At 43.7% G+C, this 23,728-nt stretch overlaps 1 protein-coding gene across 2 annotated transcripts in view; it reads right to left on the reverse strand.

Moving 5' to 3' along the window:
- Positions 1-6,735: 6,735 nt before the first annotated feature.
- mlphb (melanophilin b) overlaps positions 6,736-23,728 on the reverse strand; it is a 30,774-nt gene continuing 13,781 nt past the window's right edge. The window contains exons 4-15 of one of the 2 annotated variants that reach the window (XM_070976759.1): positions 23,105-23,244; positions 19,217-19,269; positions 17,514-17,606; positions 16,947-17,088; positions 16,184-16,428; positions 12,922-13,005; positions 10,787-11,080; positions 9,097-9,246; positions 8,951-9,019; positions 8,601-8,649; positions 8,111-8,205; positions 6,736-6,799 (exon numbers count right to left, since the gene is read on the reverse strand). In XM_070976759.1, coding sequence (XP_070832860.1) covers positions 6,773-6,799; positions 8,111-8,205; positions 8,601-8,649; positions 8,951-9,019; positions 9,097-9,246; positions 10,787-11,080; positions 12,922-13,005; positions 16,184-16,428; positions 16,947-17,088; positions 17,514-17,606; positions 19,217-19,269; positions 23,105-23,244 — 1,441 coding nt within the window. In that variant the 3' untranslated portion in view covers positions 6,736-6,772. Of the gene's footprint in view, positions 6,800-8,110; positions 8,206-8,600; positions 8,650-8,950; positions 9,020-9,096; positions 9,247-10,786; positions 11,081-12,921; positions 13,006-16,183; positions 16,429-16,946; positions 17,089-17,513; positions 17,607-19,216; positions 19,273-23,104; positions 23,245-23,728 lie in introns of both variants that reach the window. The other variant, XM_070976760.1, reaches the window with a different exon arrangement.

Below are 23,728 nucleotides of genomic sequence, written 5' to 3' on the forward strand. Positions count from 1 at the left end.
ATATCCTGCAATACGCTGCTTCAGGTTGTTGTACTTCACCATCAATGAGCAGCTGAGGCTGAAAACTAGCCCTGATTGTTGAGGATCAGGCGACGGCTTCGGTGCTGCACGTCGACTCGACAGGGATCTTTCCACAACAGCTCCATTTGTGCTGCTCTTTTTCCTCTGCGGGTTTTAGGATCAAGCCCCTGCGTCTCCGTCTCTGACAGATGTTGAACTGAAACCAGTTATTTTCATTCAGAGTCTCCTGCCTCACTCCTGTACGCCGTGATAAAACTGAGCGGAGATCAGTTCGGCGGAGTGCGGCTCTCCAAATTCCCTTTTCAACACTCGAGGCCCCGTCAAGTTTAATAATAGTAAATGGGTATTTTGACAGTTGAGAGTATTTCCACTGTGCAAACTGCATTCTGCTGTGGTCTGGAGAAATCATTTGATTTGCGTCTGGCGAGCAGAGGCGCAGAAATACTGAAAATGAACCCACTTACATAACTTTAATGTCGAGGAAAGAACTCTAAAATGTGTAAAATATTTACCGTTTTTACCGCGTGACACTCTCCGTCTGAGTGTTGGCTCTGACATCTTATGGTTAGCTGAACCAGCAAGATTGTTATTTTTAAAAAAATCGTTAAACATTTTGGAAAGTATATCCTACGTATTTGCTTTCTGTAGATATTTAATGTCTCATTTATGCCTGTGGATTAAAGATGTGTAGAGTTTAGTGGCCAACAGATCCTTCTAAATCCTTCACGCTGGATGGAGGATGGAGCTGGAGTAAGGACACGTTCCCATGGTTCCAGATCTCAGAGTCACTGCCCTCATGTCTGGTTTGATTCAAACAGAATGAATTAATTCAAACGAAATTCAGCTAATGCGCAGCCTAGCTTAGCATAGAAGCAACACAGGGTGAAACAGCGAGCCTGGATCTGCTCAATAGCTGCACAGAAACAGAAATATGAAGCGACAGGTTGTAGTTTTAGGGGGAATTAAGTGCTGGAACTGTTTCTTGACAAACAGCAGCTATGACTGCGCGCAGCAGCTCTGAGTTTCATCACTGGAGCTTCCAGGTTTTCAGACCTTTACTGAAGCATGTGCTCCCTGACTGGACCTGGCAACCCGCTCTGCAGCTCGAGACGTCGAACAGAGGAGCTGACGGATGAACCGATGCTCGTCCAGGGAGCTTCAACGCCTAAAGCCCCAAATCAGAACTGGCTGTTTTTACATTTTTGCTTCAGTGCAGATAAAACAAAAGAGATTTAAGTTTTTAATTAATCAGCTTCAGAGATGTTTCAGGTGTCTTTATGCTAAGCTAGGCTAATCAGGTCGTTCCAGCTCTGCACTGAACACACAGACATTAGATGCTCAAGATGAAATAAAGGCGTTTCTTAAAATCTTGGACTATTTTTTCATGTCTTTTACAGTTGTATAAAATCCAGGAATTGTCGCTCTTGCATGTCTTTTTCTAACGTTCGTAAATATGTGATGCAAAGGACTCTGCTGTGCTTCGGATTAAACTCATGACAACACCGTCGTAAATAATGAGAAAATTGTCCCTCTGCTGGAGTAACACCAGGATTTCAAAGCCTCTGCTGGCGCTGGGTAAAACAGTGTTTCTGTTTGCTTTTGGCCAGCCGAAGCCTCCATATCAGTGACTCTCCCCTGCAGTCAATCACTTGCTCTTTGCACAATATTCCCTCATGTGTTCTGCATCCACACAACAGCTTTTCTCCTTGTGCGAACTTTTCACTGCTTCGTGATTTAAAGCGTGGCTGAGAGGATAATCGTCACTGAAAGCAGGCCTTCTTGTGCTGATTGAAACCGAGCTGCTTCTGTAGGGCCTGAGGGGCTGCTGGCCCTCGTTTGGTTTGGATGCCTCACTGAAACAAAGAGACGCCTCACGCAGAGTCGATGACACGGAGAAAGAATGAGATGGGAACGATTGGTCGCCATAAATCTTGTGCATGAAAAGAAACCATCAGTTTGGCCGTTTCAGGCGAGTTTTCCTCATTTTAAACCACTGAGCTGCAAACGAAAAGTGAGGAAAAAACAATATTATGTACATTATATATATATTCAAATGCAGTATTATCTGAAGGATGCAGAGCGACGTTAACTGATGTTCTGCTGACTGTGGAGTTTAGAAATGCTGTGTTGAGGCAGCTCATGTACTGAGAAACTCTTTTCAGTGAACACTGGTGGAAAGTACATTTACTCCAGTACTGCACTGAAGTACAAATATGAGGTACTTTTATGTTTCTTTATACTTCTTCTACAGATTACAATTTGTCATACCCTTCCTGTCCGGTGAAAACCACGCATCTCCAGATGTTTTGATTTTGAATGTTTGTGCTGAAGTGAAGGATGACGTCTTCTTTTATGGGCTGAGAAAATTCTCCTCCGTCTTCAGCTAAATAAACTCTGGATCAGCTGAAAAATCTTCGTCACAAAGCTGAAAACAGGCAGTTTTTCTGAGCCAAACATGCCCACAGAGTGACAAACGTGATGATCTTATAGAATATGATGCATTGCTGCAGATTAAACTACCAGCAGGATATAAAGTACACACATGAACACATGAACGCAGCACCGATATGAATCCACAAACAGCACACAGAAAAACACTGACAGGGAACATTTTACTGCAACATGAGTACTTTTACTTCTCAAACTTGTAGTACATTCTGCAGATAACACTTGAAAAACATGTCAGCCCCTTTTCTGTTTAGAGTTCTAGCTTTTAGTGACACAGTGCTGTGTCACAGGTGAACAACTTGATTTATGATTAATGCTGCTGATCATCAACTGGACAAAAATGGGACGTGGCCCTGAAACACTGGACATGTTTCTCTGAACTGCTGCATCACATCGCAGCTGGACGTCAGCCTTAAAGGTCCCTGCAGCAAAGCTTTTCCTCGCTGACATCCACAGAGTCTAAAAACTGAGTACAACACTGCAGCAGTCTGACTTTATTCTCTCATGTTGCTCATTTAAACTGTCTATAAAGCCATTTCTTCCATCTTTGACCTTTGACATCGTACTGGAGAAAACAACCTTACATAACATTTACAGAAAATAAAGTTATGCAACATGTTAGAAAACACCTAAACCTAAGCCTGAATTCTTAATGAACAAAAGCAACATGGATGCTGAAAAATGCGCAGATATTCAGTCATCTGCGGCGTTTCTACCGTGTGATCCAAACGCTGCTTTTGCTGTCAGCTGTTGGTCTGTAAACTTCGGGCGTGATGAAGGCCAGATGCTCATTTCTTCTTGCAACTTTTCGGCCAAATCTCCCCACCGGTCTGATGCCTCTGCCAGTGTACCAGGAGGCATCGATGTCTGGATCTGGACACACAGGATGAAGAGACAGACCCCACGTTTCACCATGTGTCATGAATTGGCTGTATTATTACCAACTGTGTCCAAAACAATTACCTCAGGATATAACAACGCTGTGTCTGCTGTGATGCGCTATTAGTGATTTAAATTGTCATATAATTTGGTCCACTGAGAGTGTAAGAACATGGGAAGAATTGTTTATTTACAGCCACAGAAGAAGAGTTTCAAAGGTCAGATTACAACAAAAAAACAAATGTGTTTTCTCACTTAAAGCTCATCTGGCCATGCAAACAGCACTGAAAGCACACACGTCATTTTATCATTGTAAAACAGATCATATGATTGGTTGTTTTGACAGCCAATCATGTAGCTAGCTCTGCTCTGTTTGGATTTATGGAGCCAAAAAGATATTAAAAAAACACATTTTGAAACTGCCGGGATGGAATAAAAATGGCCGGTGAGGTCGTTAATTAGAGGATCTCTCACTCCTGCTGATGACGATGGAGTCGTCTCGGTGGGATCCGCTTAGAGCTTCACTCAGCATCAGCAGGAGTCCGCAGAGTGCTGCACACAGCCTCATCGCAGCTCCACCTGCAGCGACAAACAGAGGTGGAATCGGTCACATCTGACCCAGAATCAGCGGAGGAGGCACTCAAATGTTTTACTGAAGTAAGAGTATCAGAATCAAACTATACTCAAAATACCAAAATTAAAAGTGCTCGTTATGCAGAACGACCCAATTCATAATAATGGATTTCATATTATTGGATTAGGATTCTTGATGGATTACTGTGTTCTTCGTGTTGCAGCTGATGTGGAGGAAGAGGAGAATGTCGTAAATCTCCATCGCAGACGAGAGTTTCCTGTTTTTGAAGTCAGTTTAATGAATGTCATTTTAAAAATGAATGCCAAAATGAATTTGCTGGGTAACGATGGCTGAACTGAGCCAAAGAATGTGCTGGTTGAAAGACAGAAGAAGAAGAAGAAGAAGAAGAAGAAGAAGAAGAAGAAGAAGAAGAAGAAGAAGAAGAAGAAGCGTGCCGTCTGCACTCTGGATCACTGCTGACTTTAAACTGACTTTTGAACTGACTTCCTGCCTCTGCTTTGGCATCGGCTGTCGATCCAAACAACACTTGACTTTGATTCTCACTCAGAAGCATCACATGAATATTGGGAACTTACTGTTTGGAAGATTTCTTGTCAGATAGTTGAGCTGTTGATCCAAACTTCACCGGCTGCTTCACGATCTCCTCGCAGGAGCCGAACAGGTGAACCAGAGCAGATCCTCCTCTCCCTCTGGGTGTGAGAGGACAGTCTGTAAATCCCAACAGCTGGACACAAGACGTCCTGCAGTGAGACTGCAGCGCTGAGAAATGAGTTGTCTGTGAGGGACTCTTACCTGCTCTGTGAGGTGGATGACTTCAGAGCTTTGGCATCACTTTATATCCCAGCAGGAGGGGCAGCAGTGCGTTCACATGCTGATGTCACCCACGTCTCAACAACGATATTCAGTAAACATCGTCTCCTTATGACCTGGCTTATGCAACGTGTCTGTAACAGCACCACCAAACACATGAAGTTCCAATAAACTGTTGGATTCTGCAAGAAAGTCAAACTTTAAAGTGGTAATCTGTGAGATTTCCATCAGTTAAACTCCATCTGAGTTCTTTTTAATTTGAATTTTATGTTAATCCAGCTTAATTGTCTGCAGCTCTTGTTTTGTTTGCATCGACTAACTAGTCAGTTCTTCTTCTGTTTAGTCCAAAAGACACTTGATGTCCTGACTGACACACATTATAAGCAAAAATATATCTGTATACTGTGAGTTCCTTCATGTTATAAGCATGGAAATGCTGTGTATTTCTACTTTAATATTTGTGTTCATCTCCTAAAATAAAGAGCTTGACGGCTTCTGTCCCGTGCACACAGGTTCAATCCCGTCTGTGGATTTAAGGGACAAACCAACAAATTAAATGATAAAATATGTAAGAGGAGGATTCTGTGACGATCCGAGACTGAAGGCAGGTGAGTATAAATGCATCAGAGGCTGCCAGCGCTGCATCAATATGACAATAAACGCTTGATTTGTTGAGGTTATGGTGAGACGATGCAGTTCTTTTATAGGCAGAGGCAACAAAGGCAAATCGAATGTACAAAGGAAATGCTGCAGGAAATAAAAGCTGTTTGATGCAAGATTTATGGTCACAAACCAGGAAAGAGGCTGAAAAGAAAGACAAAATGACATTATCAGTTTGGTTTGTAAATAATTTAATAAGACTAACGAGACAAATATGGTACTGCTTAAAGAATGAAGTACATGTAATTAAACTGAAGCTTGAAATGATCTGCTTTGTCGTGACTTTAGCACAAACACATGCTGATCTGAGACTGTGTAACAGAGAATAAAGTAAAGCAGAGTTTAATTTAAAAAAGCCACAGACGGCGACTGATTCAAAGACCGTAGGACACGATTTATTCCATCATCGTCCTCATTAAAGCATCCGCTGATTCTTTGTGCCCAACATGAAGCTTTTCTGTTTCTCCGCTCTTCAATTTTTCCTGTAGTTTGTCATCAAATCTTGAAACCATTTTCAAATCAAAAGTCAGACAACTGCGTTACGGCAAAATACACCAAAAACTACATTCATATGAGACTTGTGAGTTTAGAAAAATGAAACACAAGTCCCAGTTTTTGGAGCATTTCCATGCAAGCTGAGTAAACAGATGTGCCGCTGAGTGTAATAACACTGATTATGTAGAAGTAAAAGTCAAATTTTCTTTGGCATAAATATATAGAAAAGTAGAAAATTCACAAGTTTAATATAAATATCTTTCAGATATTGTGCCATAATGCACACAGACGGAGGGAATGTGCACTGGTGTCTTTATTAACTGACTCATAAACATCAGGAAACCATGAAATAACATTATTAGACTCGCTATATGAGGAATTATATCATTCAGATTTTACAAGAAGCTCAGTCGTTCTTCGTGATAGTACCTTAGCTTGTTTATGAAGATATTAAAGTAAAAATTAAGTAAGTAGTTCATTAAGTACTTCAAAAGTAATTCTGGTTTGTTACTGCACTGCTTTTGGACTGGTTGTCAAAGAAAAATATCATGATTTATAATGTTTTGTTGCATGCTTTCATCATTAGAATAAACATTAGAATAAATAACTACAGATTTAAGGTGAAGGTAATGTTAGTGTCTAACTCCAAAGTATACCAGAACATAAGCTGTATATATAAATATGGTGTGCATCTAATCCAGTTCAGTAAAATAACACAGTAATATGACAATAAAATGTATTTTTAAATAGAAATATAGACGCTCCCGTCCCAGTTATCAGCTTCTGAAGTTGTAACTGTGAAACTGTAATAATGAATGTGGTGAGAGGAGGAAGTCGTCGGTCAGATGATGCTCAGCCTCCTCCTCAGGAGCCCTGCGTCATTACCGGTTTCTGCAAGGAGACACAGACAGACGGGCAATGATTGGCTGCTCCGTTGATAATTAGATAATCAATCGTTTCATGCTTTGATTGGGTTCATTGTTAGACATGAAATCACTCATAGCAAGTGAGACGAACAACAGCAGGAACTGTAACAGGCCTCTACTGTGTGCTGATGAATCACTGTGAGGGTTGTGAATGATTACTGGAGAGGAGAAACTAACAGGAAATTAACAACACATTTAAAGCAAAGTCACGTCTAAAAATACTCATTCTGGAGCTATTTAAGCTCATCTTAAAATATCATGTGCAGAGAGGTCTGTGGATGCGAAGCTCTGTGCTCTGTGATAATCAGAGATAACAGGAAGTCCTGATGAACAGTGAGCAGTCCTGGTCCTGGTCTGCTGGACGCTGGATCACAGCTCGGCTCCGAGACAAGAATCCTGCTGCCTTTTTGCAAAACGTGACCATTCATAGACACGCCTGAAGTGTAGAGCACGGCTGTGGCTCATCTAACTCAGCCTGTGATGGTTTGCAGTTCCTCTGACAGGATCTACGCTGCTTCATTTAAAATCAGGCAGAACCAAACACCCAAGCATGTGCACATATTAATGTTTTCAGTGCTTTTGGAAAAGCACAATTATTAATACAAGTGCTCAGAAAAGAAAGAAAGACGAAATTAAGAAATCTAAACAACGACGCAAGAACGGCACAGAATTTGTTATTTGATTGAAACAGAGGAAGCAAAAGTGAAAGAAAATTAAAATTATTTCAAACCAGCAAAAAGCCTGATTGGAAACCAACCCGCAGCGGATCCAGCAGTCAATGAAGAGTTTGTTTCCAACAATAGATCCATTTAGATCCAGTAATCCGATAGATCCAATGATGAACAGTTTGGGAATAAGGCTAGCTAATTAGCTTAGCTTAGCATCTGTGCAAAAGTGACAAAATCTGCCTAACAGCACCTCTAAAGCTCACTAAAACTGACTTCTCGCTACATGCTGGATTTCCTAATGTGTGAATCTTATACATTATTTTTCACCTCTAGAAACACCCAGCTAGCTGTTTCCCGCTGTTTCCGGTCTTCATGCTAAGCTAAGCTAACTACCTCCTGTCTCTAGCTTTCAGCTTAACATACAGACATGGAAGTGGCGTCAATCTTCTCATTTAATTCTCAGCAAGAAAATGTAGAGCTGTTCCTTTAATGCAGACTAAAGCAATCTCTGATTTTGTTGGATGAGGCTCATATTTTTCCAAATATGAGCTCTATAATGCTGGAAACGAACTCTTCCCTGCACCCAGCAGCGCAGAGCGGGGTCATACCGCAGAGGTAGCCCTGGTCTTGGGCTTGGCCACTGGGTTCCTCTGAGTCAGGGAGCCCCTGTAGAGGGAGTTCCTTGCAAACCTGTCCACCTGGTCTGGAAACATACAGCAATTGTACATGCATACTCTGGTAGATATCGCTTTAAATGTTAGCCCAGTTATAAAGTCAGATGTGGTTTCCTCAGTTGAGTTCTACTTGAATCCCCAATAGAGCAAACAAAACTAAGTTAAAACCCTGGAAATGCTTTTTATAACTACTATTCTCCTGAAAATCTTCTACCATTTATAGCACAACACGCCAGTGGGAATTGTGCATTTTGAGTTTCTGATGTACAGATGGGAAAAGTAAAGCTGCAGCACAATAGGACACAGTGTTCACCACCGCACAAACCAGATCATCATGTTCTCCGAGTTTAACAAGGTTAAGATGTTTTGAGTCAGTGGAAAGGCTCTGGGGATCAGGCTCAAGGGCAGCAGTGTCAGGTCTTACTTGTGGGAAAGTTGTGGGAAAGTCTTCTCACTTGGATCGGGATTGCAGACTAGAAGACACCAAAGCGGGAAACAAACAGAAGTAAAAAAGTGAGGATGTGGGAAAAAATATGGTCTATCAGCCTTTTTGGCACCTTTGAGTGTAGAAACATGTTTCTTCAGAGTTGATTTGAATCTAAGAGGCCGACAAGTGAAGTCATTGAGTCAAAGCGTGAGATGAAATCTGGCCTCAGAACAGCTCTGCTTCCTGTGCACTGGTTTGATTTGACTAAAGGATTTTAAATAAGACTGTCTGACTGTGAAGCTCTGGCTTAGCCTCAAACAAAATGAGCAGAAATGAAATATCTTTACCCTTCTTCTTTTATCCGCTGGCATGCCGGCAGCGTTCAGGGCAGCAATCCTGTTTTCTATGTAAGAGACCTTGTTGGGGTAAAAACAGAGAACGTGAGTGTGCATATCTCGGCTAAGCTTTTAGCTCAGCTGCTGGTTTTTCTCACCTCACACTGGGCGTTCTGGACGTTGGCAGCCGCCTGTGCTACCTGGTCCTCCAGCTCCACCAGCAAGGCTGTGGAACCTTTGAAGCTTTCCATCGAGTCGTCCTCTAGAGGGCGCCACCTCCTCTCCAGACTCTCTGTTGAGAGGTTTGTCTAAGAGAATTGTGAAAAAATGAAAAGAAAAAAGTGTTTCTCACACATTAAAAATGTACCAGCTGCATGCAGTTTCTGTTCACTCTGACCATCTTTAGTCAGTGCAACAGGTGGCTCACGCACGTAAACTTACCAGACCTCAGACAAAGACGTGGCAGATTAGAAAACTGTCGTGATTTCTGCTTAATCGCCGTCATTTTCATGCTTGTATTTTATTTGTTATGGAGCTAATTCTTGACAAAAAGTCCAAAGTAACCTTATCTGAAAGGCTGCAGATCAGCTTTTTCATCTAATCTTATTCTACATCAACCTCAGCAGCAGCACGACGTGAAAAAATGTCACGCTGATTCCAAAAAGGTTGTTATGCTGTGAGAAACATAAACAGAAAGTGATGACTAGCTGATCCTTTGTGACATAAACAGCACAAAGTCATTTAATGTTTTTCCTCATCAGCTTCATTGATTTCTGTAAATATCTGCTTATTCTGAATCTGATGCAGCGACACGTTTCACAGAGTGGGAAAGACGTGGAACGCTCCAAAAACACCTGTTTGGATCGTTCCGCAGGTAAACAGGCTCATTGGTAACAGGTGAGAGGATCATGGTTGGGTATGAAAGGGGCGTCCTGGAAAGGCTCAGTCGTTCACAAGCGAGGATGGAGCGAGGTTCACCACTTTATGAACACATGACTGGATAAAGGTTGATACTGTTACTACATGAGCTCAGGAACACTGACTTCAGTAAACACAGTTTGTCTGCGAATGATTCTGCTTCTATTTACGTTTCAGTCCAAACTTTTCCTCGTTCAGGGTCGTACAAAGGAACACGGTCTCAGTATTTATCTTATGAACAGCAGCAGTCCCATTCCTCCTCCATGAACAGCTTATCCTGCAGAGGTAAGTCATCGTTCACAGCAGAAAAGGCTGTTTGGTTTGACAATAAGCAGAACAGAAAACGGGTTGACCTTTGCCCCCTTCAGTCATAAATAAGACAGTCAGCTTCACGAGTTTTGGCTTTATTAGCTTCTAACTCCAGAGGAGAGCGTTTTCCTGCTTGTACAAACCAGTGTTATGTAATATGTTAAGTCCTTAAGAGAGTGCAGGCAGTTTGAATGGGTTTATAGTAAAAAGACACAAAAAAACCCACAATATCATGACTCACCCGAGCGCTGCAGCTCTGCTACTTTAAAGGGAAAGAAACGCCAGAGAAAACAGTTCAAACAGCTTAGCAGAGCAGCTAAAGAGGAGCTATTTTTCAGAAAGTCTGGGAGGGATGCAAAGGAAAAATAAACAGTAAGGCTGAGTGGCTTGATTTATGACTACAGTATGTGCCTGAGCTGGATGCCTGCAGAGGTGGTATGAAATTTCATGAGCCAGGCTGTTTTGTTAAAGCGCAGAATGTGCAACAATCCAGATGTGCAGCATGTACGTTCTTAATGAACTTTCTGGCATTAAATGAAGTGTTAATCTGAGTCAGGATGCTCGTGTGCAGATCCTTTCCTCCACTGCTGTTTGCTTTAATTTGGCCACAGATAGCTCTACCTTCTCAGAGTCCACCTGCAGAGGCTGCTCCTCCTCCAGCGTGGAGATGCTGATGCTCGTTCTGGATGTGGGTCTGGTAGGTAGTCTCGAGGGCTTGGCGTCCCCCTCTGGGCTCCTCCATGCTGGGACCTCCTGGGGGGACGGGGGCCTGCTGGGCTCGTCCTCATCAGACGTCAGGCTATGGTCGCTGATGTTGTCCGTCATCTCGTCCAGCTTCCGCCTCAGCTGCTGCTCCTCCGAGTCCACGTCCTCCCACTGAGGAAGAGGAGAGGTGCTGCTTGGAGTCGGAGGAGCCTGAATCGAAGTCAAACAGATCAGAAGGTGCTGATGGTGGACACTGACCACGAATCTGCTTTGATGTAAGCTACATATGTTAGCATGCACGGCTAGCTTTCTACCTACAGTACAGTACAATCTCATTGTTAATGCTGCTTCCAGATAATTAACTAATGCCATTAGTTTTTTGGATTACAGGTTATGTGAGAGTACATACACTCATGGGAACCATACTGCTACTAAAGAGTTTAGAGTAAATTTAATCTGTTTGGGACGGTTTACACTCCAACAACAGCAGCCAAACATGCTGAGACCTGAGTAACATGAGAAAATAAAACAATGACTATATTACTACTACACTACACTATAATACTAATACTAACTGCCTTCAGCGTGCAATACGAGAACAATGAAGCTCCTGTATTTAGACTTTTATGTGGCTCAGCATCTGGAGAGGATGATGTTTTGCCTGGGACATGTACTTTTAGTCATGGATGTATTTGAGACTTATCTGCATATTTAAGACTCTCACTTTGAAGTAAACAAAAGCAAACCTCTCGTTTTAGCCAGTGACCATCAGTTTATCAGCTGTAGCTAATTAATGCCAACTCTGCAGTTGGCATTCAAACTCCGTCTCCAGCTGAATGTTTTCTGCTCACTTGTTTGAAATGAGAAAAGAAATTGAAGGCCATTTGTACAGTTTTTAAACTGAAAATGTGGCTCTGATATTCCTGTAAACTGTGCAGTTTGAAGGTGGGAAGCTTGACAGGAAATAAGTAGGCTGGGGTGAAGGGTCAACTGCCTGTGTGTGATAAAACTCGTCCAGCTGTGACTTTAAACAGGAACAAGCCGGTCTAGAAGACGAACAGACCAATGGATCACACAGTACCTGGACGCATTAAAGCACGCGTACTCTCCCGTTACTGCAGTTATGTTGCGTGCAGACTCTGCTCTGACAAAACCGGGCAAATGCGGGCTGCATGCAAATTGATTTAAGCTGTGGTTTTCCACAAGAAAGAGGAAAAGCATGAGTCTATTAAATATTGCTCTCATTTGAAGCCGAACAGCCACTAATTAGGAGGAGACCTGAACTGTTTACAGTTTGCTGTTCTTGTGGGTTGGCTCGTTGACTGATGATACTGATCTGGATTTAAGAAAGAGGAGGATAGATATGAAAAACTGTGAGCACTGCTTCATTATCAGAGAGCTTAAACAATGAAAATCATGCATTATTAGACAGAAAACACTTCCCACAGGTCACGTTTACCTTTACCAGCAGGTTAGAGGAAGGTCACACCTTTGAATTGCTGCTGATGCATTGATTAGTTTTTTTGGCCATTTGGGGGCAACGAGCTGTAAACTCTGCACGAACGATAAAGATGACCCTGCAAACACCTTCACAGATGCAGAACATCAGCATGGACAGTATCTGACTATTTAGCTGCTAAATATGCTCAACAGCTAGTTGCTAGCTTGGATAAAGAAAGCGCTTTTTCTAACAGGTAAAAGCAAGCGACTGCAGCCATATGGAAACATGGCAGTCACTCAGGGGTACAGCCTATAGTATAGGCTGTGAATATGAGGCCAAGTCCCAGTATATTTCCCCTCTGCTCTCCCTCTGCAGACTTTAATTAACATCAGCTGTGTGAGCAGCAAAAAACGTGTGCAGGAGGGTTCAAGTGAAGTGTGCGGAGAGGGACAGGACTGCGTTACATCACACAGTACGCCACACTGTACATGCACTTCTTTTTAATGCTGCTGGTCAGCATTTCGTTCTCCTCCTCGTACAATTCCCAACGTCTCCTTCTGCAGCAGCTGGCTGATGATGAGCTGATAACGATCTGGCAGCTGTGATTTACCTGCTCGTATGTTGAGGTGACCTTCTGCTCTAAGTGGTTCAAGAAGGTCTCGATGGCTGACACGCGTCTGTTCAGGTCAGTGATCTGGAGAGAGACGGGGAGGTCAGACGATGAGGACAGGAAAACGGTAGAAATTTGGTAGTTTAAAGGTACATGTGTAGTTTTTTCAAAACGAGCATTTCATATGACGCCAGTTTCCCTCAGTACAGAAACTCCCCTTTCAGTGCAGACGGCCTTCAGTTTATTGCCCTCGTGATAAAGTTCACATGGTCCCATCAGAGGCAAATCAGCTCATCCCCAAATCTCATTTGACAATAATTGAGAGGGTCCTCTCTAAAACGTCTTGGCTGAAATTGTGACAGAAAAATGAAATAAATCTTCTGCACATGTGAAGTAAAAGGAAGGAAGTCAAGCAGACAGTTATGAGGCATATCCTTGATGTGTGGGGGGGCTTTCGTGCCCTGAGCTGTGCCTCTCAGACAACAGCTCCTCTTAGACGATGTCCAAGTCCTGCCTCCCTCATTCTTAGCATTCCCAAACCTGAAACACAACCCTATTCCCAACTTATCCACCTATAACCTAAACAAAAGGCCTGTGAACCAGTGCTAGGAGGCAGAGTTCAGGTTAAAAAAGCCCCCTCATTTGTTGTGACTGGCACAACTTCTACAGTTACTGGTTGAATATTACAAGTTTAACAGTCCTGAAAATATATTTTCTTAATCGTACATGTACACTCAATTTTCTGCCAAAATTAGAGCAAATTCAGTTATTCCAGCTGGGTCGTTTCTGTTTTTAGTTTTTTTTTTTTGTTATTCTTTGTCGTGGTTTGAGGCTGGCGAGGCCTCATCGCCAAAACGTGACATCATACACCTCCACGAGCCAATGAGATTTAAGCTAAGTTAAACAAATCCAAATTTGATGACGGTTGTGTGTTGTTTACTCGTGTTTTCAGGCCACTGTTTATCGAATATGATCCAACCACGTCAGCGTAGCCCTGATGTGGCAAATCAGCTGAGTGTCTGAGTCTAAACTCTCAATCAGGGTCCTGAATGGCTGCACGCCATCCCGGCTCATTCCTGACTGCCTCGACCGCATCTTCACCGTTGAACCTTTAACTTTGACTGCTGCTGATTTAGCATCAGCAGCGCGTTAGCAGAGCAGCAGCAGCTTCAGTCTCTGTCTACACGATGCGTTCAGGCCTTTTTATGCTTCTCTGCTCATTTATGCAGGTTTGTCCGTCGCCTGTGTATTACAAATGGAAACACACCTTTGCTCTGCTCTGCACCATTTCCGGCCCACATGTGCGCTGATGCCTTGTTCCACAAACACGACTAAACCGAATACGTCACTTGACTTTCAACCTCGCTGGAGGCTTTGAATGTTTTCCAGGTTCAAACAGAGTCAAACAAACACCCGCACGCTGCCGGTGAGTCACTGGTGTCTGACGAAGCTCGTACATCACAGCCAAGGAGAATTACTTGTGATATCTGACAGGCACATGTTTGGGCTCTTTGCTTTCTGCCCAGCTGTGAGACAAATCTGCCCTGACACCAGGTATCAAAGGTGGGTGATCAGCGCAGCCAGGTGGGACTGATAACACCAGGCCTCGTTTTTCATGGCTGCCTTCCACCGCAAAGCCGAATGACTTCCTTTGTTTTCACACTCTTATCTTTAATAACCTCAGAGGACATCTTTGGATTCAGATAATCTGAGTTGGACCTCAAAGGAGGACAAGGACACATGCAGACTTATTGATCTCTGGCGGCAGTGAGAAAAGCAGCCCACTCGAGGCCAAACTCTTGATAAACAAAGTGTGTTTTCTATCTGCTGCTTGTGAACATGAACAGATCCTTTCCAGGGATTGAGCTGTATGCGGACACATAAATAGACACTGATGTCATATATGTAACCCCCTCTGATCTTGCAGCTGTTGCCCGTACATCACTCAACATGTCAGCCTGGTGTGTGTGCGAGTGTGTGTGCGAGTGTGTCTAGAAAGAACTGAAATAACAAAAAGAAAATCAGTTTGTGAGCTGCTGCCTCTCAGAAATGTGAACACCACAATTAATTATTGCACCAATCATATCATGCATGTGCCAAACTATTTGTTTTTTGTAAAACCCAAACAGAAAAAAAAAAAACATTTCTAATTTTAATAATGATCTTTATGGTCTTTGCTTTACTTTACTGCTCATTTTGATGGAGCGGATTCCTTCCAGCACAGCAGAGCTACACCATGAGGTCAAATGTGGACAGCTGATTTTTCTCATTGTCCTTTCTTCCCCTGAATAAACCCTCTCATATAACAAAAATCTAAAAAATTTAATGGATTGCCAAGTCAACCATGTCCATCATCTTTGTGCCAAAGCTGGGACAAGGGGAAAAAAGCCAGCAGACTTTTATATTGTGTCATTAAAAGCCATATGGGTCGTGTATGTAGATCAGTAAATTTAATTGATATCAGACAGAATATCTGTGCAGTGATGGGAACTTATTGCTCAAGAAGGTTGAATGTTGTTTACTATGAAAGTCACATCTCTAATATCTACTGCTGACCGGTGCAGAAGAGGCATCCCACAAACTGGTCTATCTGAAGAAAAACCAGTGGCAGAATCACCAGTATCAACACCGATATTGACACTGTTCATCGTTAAAGGCAGCTGGCAGAAACATGTCATGACTTGTGAGCTGGCTGCTTAAAGATTAATAATATGTCAAATACTTATCTTAATATTTCCTGTTGAATGCATGTTAACACAAGTCCACCTCTAATGATAAACATGTTGTTGTGAACTTTGACTTTCTCTGTCTCACTCACTACTGCCTCACTCATGTACAAACACTACACACACACACGCGCACACACACACACACACACACACACACACACACACACACACACACACACACACACGTTTCTAATACTGTCCATACTGCACGTATGTGACCTATAGTGCACGTCTCATTTCATGCTTCCTGCTCCACATAATGTCTTACTTGTACTCATACTTGTACTATATATGTGATACTGTAACCCCTACTGTTTAGTTATATAACACTACATAATAATATATGAGCATCACTGCACTTTACTGCTTTCCCACAATATATAACAAAACCCAAAGACTTGTATTAACCCACAGAATACCAAACCTTCTCCTGATGCTTTCATGTGTTTGATGTGAAAAAGTGGCTAAAGCCAAATCAACATAACGTAATGAGCATTTTATATGATGACTGAAAGATGAGTGATATCAGAGACCTGTGGTGGAGGGTTGGGTGAGTTCAGGCTGTCCTGGGAGGTGTGGCTGAGGACGCCCAGGTGAGACTGGTAGAGAGGGTAGCGCTGGCAGTGGTCCTCCTCCCCCTCTGAGTCATCAGGGCCGGGCAGATAGCTGCTGCTGCTGCACCGGGGGCCCCAGGCGCTCCCGCTGCCACACGACGAGTAGCTGAGCCGGGAGACGGAGCGCGATGGAACAGTGCGGCTGTCCGGGTACACGAGGTCATCTGGAGGAAATATGAAAAAGTTGGTCGCTAATAGCAAACACTTTGGATGGACGTGCACGTCAGCCTTACGTTAACCCTGCAGCTTATGACTGGAATATATGTTTACTGAAACAGTAGCTGCACCTTTAAGTGGCTGCACAGAGAGAAAATAAAGACAAATCTTGGATTGGATATCCTGGTAAAATCCACACTAATGCTAACAGAGCACAGTAAACTGTCTTGTAGCTTAGAATAGCTGAGTGTTTTTAATGCTGTTAGCTTTTTATTTAACTAATCAACAAGCTCATGTAGTTAACAGAGCGTTGGTAGGCTGTCGCAAGTTTACCTGTGTTGACAGCAAGAAAACCGTTAAATTGCAAAATACCTCCATGTGAATTATGATAAATGGATGAAAATTGGGAGCAATATTTCCTTTCACTTGGTAAGAAGGTTAGCATTGTTAGAAACGCTGCAGTATGGGTTCCTTAACACACCTGTGCACATGCTGCACAGGTGCGTTTGACCTGTTTTCTCTTTACCTGGCTGTGGAGCCATTCCCAGGCCCAGACTGTCGTGTCGCTCCTCCAGAATCTGGTGGAAAACAGAGGCCATGTCAGCCTCAGCGAGCATCGACTCCCTCACACCTACGTCCACTTCCATGATGTCCTGAGAGACCGAGGCCTATAAGAGCGAGGATGGAGAGAGGTGAGTGCTGCTGTGACATCCTCGTTAGGATGCAGAGTCTGATCCCATGTGATGCCCCGTGTCTTGGTTTCATGCCACATGTGTCTCTTTACATTTGGTGAAATGCTGTTTTCTTAACGAGCTGACACGATGTGTTTGTGTTTGTTTGTGCACACATGCACTGTCCACGACCAGTGTGTTGTGGCCAGAGATGAAGATGAATAATGACAGCGCTCAACACGAATGTAATGTTGTGTTGCCAAACCAGCAGAAAGCAACAGAAAGAAGCTGAAGACAGACAGACAGACAGACAGACAGACAGACAGACAGACAGACAGACAGACAGACAGACAGACAGACAGACAGACAGAGGGCTCCTTGTATGAATGGGAAAGCTGGTTCTGGGCTTGTCCAGCCTTTACCTGCTTTGGCCGTCCTCTTGATTCCATGACGTAGTCACAGCCCAGTTCAAAATCAATGGGATCAACAGTTAGCCGCCTTTTGGCCTTTTTCATCTTTGGAGAGCAGGAAGGGAAACACCGTCACCAGAGAGTGGAGGGTAGAGAAAGATGGTGTCAATGAAAAGATGGAGAGGAGGTGATTCAGGCCCAAAGAAATCCTCACACTGATGTACTGATTAAGCACAATCAAGCACAATTACTGAAAAAAAGCATTTAAAAATCACGTCATGTATTACCATTACATTTGAGTCACAGCATTAAGCATCTGATATGGGGAAGGTGCTGCCTTGAAGACCATCTGGATGAAAATATTCAGTCTGTGAATCTTTCTTTTAACCTGCAACAGACAGAATGTTTCTCATCCAGATGGTCGGAAGAGCCTTTGAGGATCTACAGCGATCGAGAGTCCACGGCGGTAAGCGTTGTCAAACAACCTGCATGTTTCAATGGGAGTCTCTGCGAACATCAGCTGTTTGGCTCTGTGGACATGAAAGACAGGGACGTGTTTGAAGATGCAGCTTCAAGCTCTGTGCTGCTGATTCCTTCAGCAACACGCTGAATCCCTGCAGGCTCTAAAAACTCTCTGTAGTTGCATTGTAGCTTCTCTGAGAGGGTGAAGCTGACAGGAGAGTTGGGCAGTGCTCTGGTTGGACCAGCAGAGGGCACTCTGTCGAAGTGAAAATCCAACCGGGGATGCACGAGGCTCCGCTTGGCCTTCTTATAGTCTGTCTTTTAATAACATCCATCAAAAGCCCAATCATATAAGATCTAAATAAAACTTTGTAAGTCACTTTGGAAACTAAGGGAAGGCATCCACAGACCCAGAGAGCCCCAGAGTCCTGTCAACATTTCTTCTCCTCAGCAGCCGCTGCAGTGATTGAGAGTAAACAAAGCTCAGCTCCCACATTACACAGAGACTGTGGCATAAACAATAGTAGTTTTGGTTTTATGATGAATTCCAGGGGACGCAGTGCCCCTTTTTTACACTCTCAGGACTCAAACCAGAGTCTCCTTCAACTCTTTCATGTGTGCGATGACGTATGACAGCCTGGTATTTACCCAGAATACACCGCTGCCACTGCCCGTTCGACCGTGCCTAACCTTAGTCGTCACAAACTGTCAAAGCATTCCAGCTGTTCATGAGGGCTGGCCTAGATCACGCAGATAACCCGTGCAGCTTTTCAACAGAGGAAGGACCCGTCAGCATCAGCGCTGACCACAGCAGAGCCGTGAAAAGTCTCAGCTGTTCAGAAAAAACTCGCAGGGTGCAAATACTGATTTGAAACTGAATGAAACTGAGCTTTAGTCTCCCTCGCTGAAGCATCTTCAATGAAGGAACAGGAACCATGTAAGGTGTGGGAGCAGAAGGGAATCCCGCATTGTTTATAGGTTTCCACGTGAGGCCTCAACATAAACTGGCAGTGAAAATCACCAGAGCGACTAATGCTGTGCTGTCTGAGTACAAATTGATATCTGCTTCCTGTTTTATGATGCATATCACTGGAATCATTTCTGCTGGCCACAAACTCACTACAACTACAGCAAAACAGCTGCGTGATGACTTTTAATTTAATCGTCTCAACAAGCAATTAGTAACAAAGCACAAGGAAGGGAAGAACCACATGCACCAGTTTTTCACCCATCAGAGAAAAAACATGAGCTACCTCTTTGTCGTGTTGTGAATCTGCGGCATCCATGCTGTGTTCTTCATATCCGTCTGCTGATCAAGAAGGAAGACATGTTAGAGCTTTTTAGAATAACTGACGACACTGTGCAGTGAAGCGTGTGGTTTCTGGAAAGTAATGCAGTGCACAAATACAATCATCGGGCATTTCTCTGCGTGCATACATCTGCAAATCCCCCACAAGACTCATATCATGCAAACCAAGTTCACCATCCTGAGCAAAGGGTTACACCTCCTTCAAACCCCTGAGGTACCTCTTAACCAAACGGCCTTTGTCTGTGCAGCAGGATGCATGTACAGCATGTCCTGCAGCAAATCAGATGCTTTTTTATTTCCATCTAGCAACAACAAGCGCAGCTCCAGGAGGCAAAAGAAGGAACACTGTGTGATTTCAGCACCTCTTTATGAGAGTGTTTATGAGTGAGTTGCATTTGTATGTAACAGTTCCCTCTTACATGGAGAGAGGAAGGGGAGACTGGGAACAAAAAAGGCTGCAGGGAGATGCACAAGTTCGAGAATGAGCTTCGCAGATCAGCAGACGAGGTGGTTAAAGTCGAGAGCTGATGCAGAACAGCAACTTGTTCCACACACGTTACAGAAACGACTGTGAGCACTCACTGCTCTGCAGAAGAGCGGACACTAAAAAGCACCATTATTACAACTGTTAGCACGACATCTAATGATAATGATGCAATAACAGTAACATTTAGCACTGTTTTTGTTATAAACCTTGATGACTTGGCCTGACTAAAACTTCCCTGGATCCGTTCTTCTACTCTTAATGTGAATAAAAGCCAGACGAGCTCTGACTCTGCCAGCCTCACCAGAACCTCTGGCCCGTTCCCAAACCACTATACCCACTCTCGAAACTGCAACGTCCAAATGGATCATTTCAGTAATATAATGATGAATATCCAGCACTGAAATATGAAATTACCCTGATTTACAGTATCATTCTGTTTACAATTAATTTAATATTCTGGATACATTTTATTGGATGTACACTAGGCCGCTTACTAGTTATTAAACATTAATGTGACTCCAGAATGGATCCCAGGAGGACCACACACACGGCTGGATTAAGCCTCTAAGGGGCCCCAAGGGAAAAAAGAATGTGTGGCCTTTAGCATCTATAAGAGACGCCTGCCATAAGCCTGTCTGCCAGGAAGCCAGTTAATGTTGTGAAACGGTCGCAGTTTGGTTACATTTGGGCAACATAACTGCTTGGTTAGGTTTACAAAAGATCATGTTTAGGTTAAAATAAGTGCATTAACACATGTGATGGGACACAAACCCTCCTCTCCTGGGTGGAAGTCGCCTCACCCTCATCAACACACTCACCCCTCATACTACATCACCTTGCTCTGGGCATCCCACGTTATGGTGGATGGGTTTACAGTGGAGATAGTTGAAAGCTTAGCTCTCATACAGATGGCAAAGGGCACCTTCTGTGTGACAAAACTGTTAAATAAAAGGTAAAGAAGAATAAAATATCTTAAAATCTGAATATATATCTGTCTGCAAACAATGTGTGAGCTTTCCTTGTGATTTAGATCATTTAGTTTAGCCTACGCTGAGGCGTGCATCGTATTCATAAGTCTCTGGAAAACAGGAAAGATGAAAGAAAGCACGACTTCTTTGCTTGAGTTTCATAAATTATTCAATAACCTGATTTGTTTTGATTATCCTCTTGCTCTGGTCTTGTACATTACAAATGAAAGAGGTGAGGTTCACAATTTTGCCATTATGCTGCTGTAATAAATAGCTCAGTGAACTGGGATAATTCAGGTACTCCTTACTTTCCACATAAAATAATAACCCAAAGCAGCAGTCGCACCATTAAACTGAGGAGTCGGGCTGCGCCAAGAAATGGAGTTAAACTCCTTTTATATGCAATGTATGTGAACAAAGACGCTGTTGTAAGCATCAGTGTTGCATTTCCCCATGTGCACAAAGACACCGTGCACACAGGATGACACCCTCCGAGCTTTGGGGGCCCAGCGGACCACAGCAGAATACATACAGTAACAAGGCAGCAGGAGAATGTGTGTGAGAGTGTGTGTGAGCGTGCAGTCATGCATGTTGAATTTAATCCATGCCGTCACATGAATGTGATGAGTTGCTGATCATTCTTAACATAATGCATCTGTTCACATGCATACTTCTGACTGTTTCATAACTGGAAGTTGCATCTGTGCGCGCTGGTTTCCACATAAATACATGACGAACAGAGGCTTTTGCTCGCCCACCCTCTCTCCCTCTCTCCCTCTCTGTCTCTCTCCTCCTCTCTGCTTCTGGTCGGTGGAGATCTGCAGGAGTCCAGGCACAGAATGGGAGACATGTGACTGGACGATCACAAGGCCCGCTGGGCTAAGCCAGCCAACCAATTCGCTCTGTTTCCCTTCCCAAAATCCTCGAGGGTGACTCAGCGTAAGCAGTACCAGGAGTCGCGGCTGTCTCCTTATAACTCATTGATCTCCTGATGCTATGATCTCACTTGGAGACCTGCAGTGCATAATAACGCTGAGAGCTTAAATACAATGTGCTTCGAGGGCAATTGTTTAATTTGTTCTGGGTGTGGCCGGAGGATATTGGCAACGGTGTGCGAGCAACTTCAAATAATGAGCTGCTCAGACTTTAACCGCGAGTTGTAAACATTAACAGGACTTTGCACTACATTAGAATCTCTGTTAATAACGTCTCAAGAGGCGCAGCAGGCAGCGTAAATTTCCCACAAGGCTGAGTTTCTGAGCGCACCGGTCAGTTAAGGAGGCACTGGCCCGAGCTGCATCCAGGCCGGCCGCTGACAGCACTCGGCACAGCTGTGAGGAGCCAGAGCCGGAAAAACAGGAAAGATGGAGGAGATTAAATCCCTGTGACAGATCTGGCAGTCTGACTGCTCGCTATCTGAAAAAGAGGCAGGAAACTTCATTCTTGTGACTCAGTGTCACAAAAATGAACGTCTGTCTCATAGACAGATGGGGGACAAATGACAGAAAAACAGCGACATGAAGCGTCTCAGTGAGCGCAGCTTCATTTGAGATGCGAGGTGACCGCCATTGTTTCAAACCATGTTCCCTCATTTGGTGTGTTTTATGCTGATGGGGAGCGCTATCTGTCCTATATGTGTTCCATTGGGTTGAGATTTGGTGAATAGCATAGCATTCAGATTGATAATGTCTGTGTTTGGACTTGAAGATTTGACATTTTTCTGTTCGTTGGGATAAAATAGGCTGTCTTTGCTTAGAATTACCGATAATTATGGGATTAGCAAGTCCAATTCTTGAACTTGAAACCTGATACAGATCACACATGCGCTGAACTTATCGTGGTGATGTTTGACCACTCTTCAGATGCGGTGTGATCCGAAAGGCTGAGACGTATTTTCCATGCAGTTGCAGTACAGTACGCAGCTGCTGAAGCTCCTTGAAGCCTTTCATTTATTGAGGATTTCTTCTGGTAAGCTCCGGCAGACTTGGAGTGATGCTCTGCCACTCTGGCAGACTCCACATCTGACCTGCAGCACCTCCCGAGGGCTTGCGAAGAAATGAGTGGAACAGATGGAAAGTTGTTAAAGTTGCCCCTTCAAAGCAACCTTGACCTGAGACCTGACATGCTTCCACATTTGTAACCTCTGATTCGCACTGCTTCACGTTCATACAGACATCCACTCGGCAGCTGCCCAGAAAAGCTCTTTGATTGTTGCCCGCTGAGCCGCTTCAGTCAGCTGGTGGAGGGTTAATCTCTTCACTGAAAGGCCACACTGACAGTATCTGTTATGTAAAGACGTCACTTACTCACCCCGCACTGATGATCACAGGGAGATCTAAGTATTAAAATCGCTTTTCACAGCATTATGTTGGCTCACCTTCGAGGTCATTCTGAGAGGAACTGTGTTCTCCGCTCAGCCTCTTGAAGAGCGACCGCATCACCTTGGCGCTGCCAAAGCGCTTGAAGCGGGTGCGCACGTTCTCGTAGTACCACTCCAAAGTGCCGATCTTGAGGACCCTGTTGAAGGAAACGGAGGAGACAGAATAAGCACAAAAAGACCTGAATGTCCCTGTTTTGTCACACAAAGCAAGAGCAGGAATGCACTGACCGCTATGGCGAACAAACAAAATTCATGCAGGTTTAAGCATCAGATGCATGCCGTGATATGTTCCAGACACTGGCTGAACTCAGTGACACGGCTTCAAAGCGTACATCCACATCTGAGTAAACAACAGTATAACGGTTACATATGGAGCTGGAACGAGTGCTAACTGTGTGTGCCTGTTGAAATGGCAGCTGCTAACATGTCCGTCAAAAGCTGCGTGTGCAGTCAAAGCCTGAGACCTTTAACTGCTCCGTGAAGTCTGGGAGGCTTCAGTCAAGATGGTTTGATGAAGAGATTCATCAGTTGTGTGAGGCTAATATTTGTCATCCATTTGCTTGCACTTGGATGCATTTAGTGCTTTTGTTGTAGGAGGTCAAGGACCAGCAGGGTCCAGAC

This window comes from Chaetodon trifascialis, chromosome 12 (assembly GCF_039877785.1).
Source record: "Chaetodon trifascialis isolate fChaTrf1 chromosome 12, fChaTrf1.hap1, whole genome shotgun sequence".
Taxonomy (NCBI): Eukaryota; Metazoa; Chordata; class Actinopteri; order Chaetodontiformes; family Chaetodontidae; genus Chaetodon; species Chaetodon trifascialis.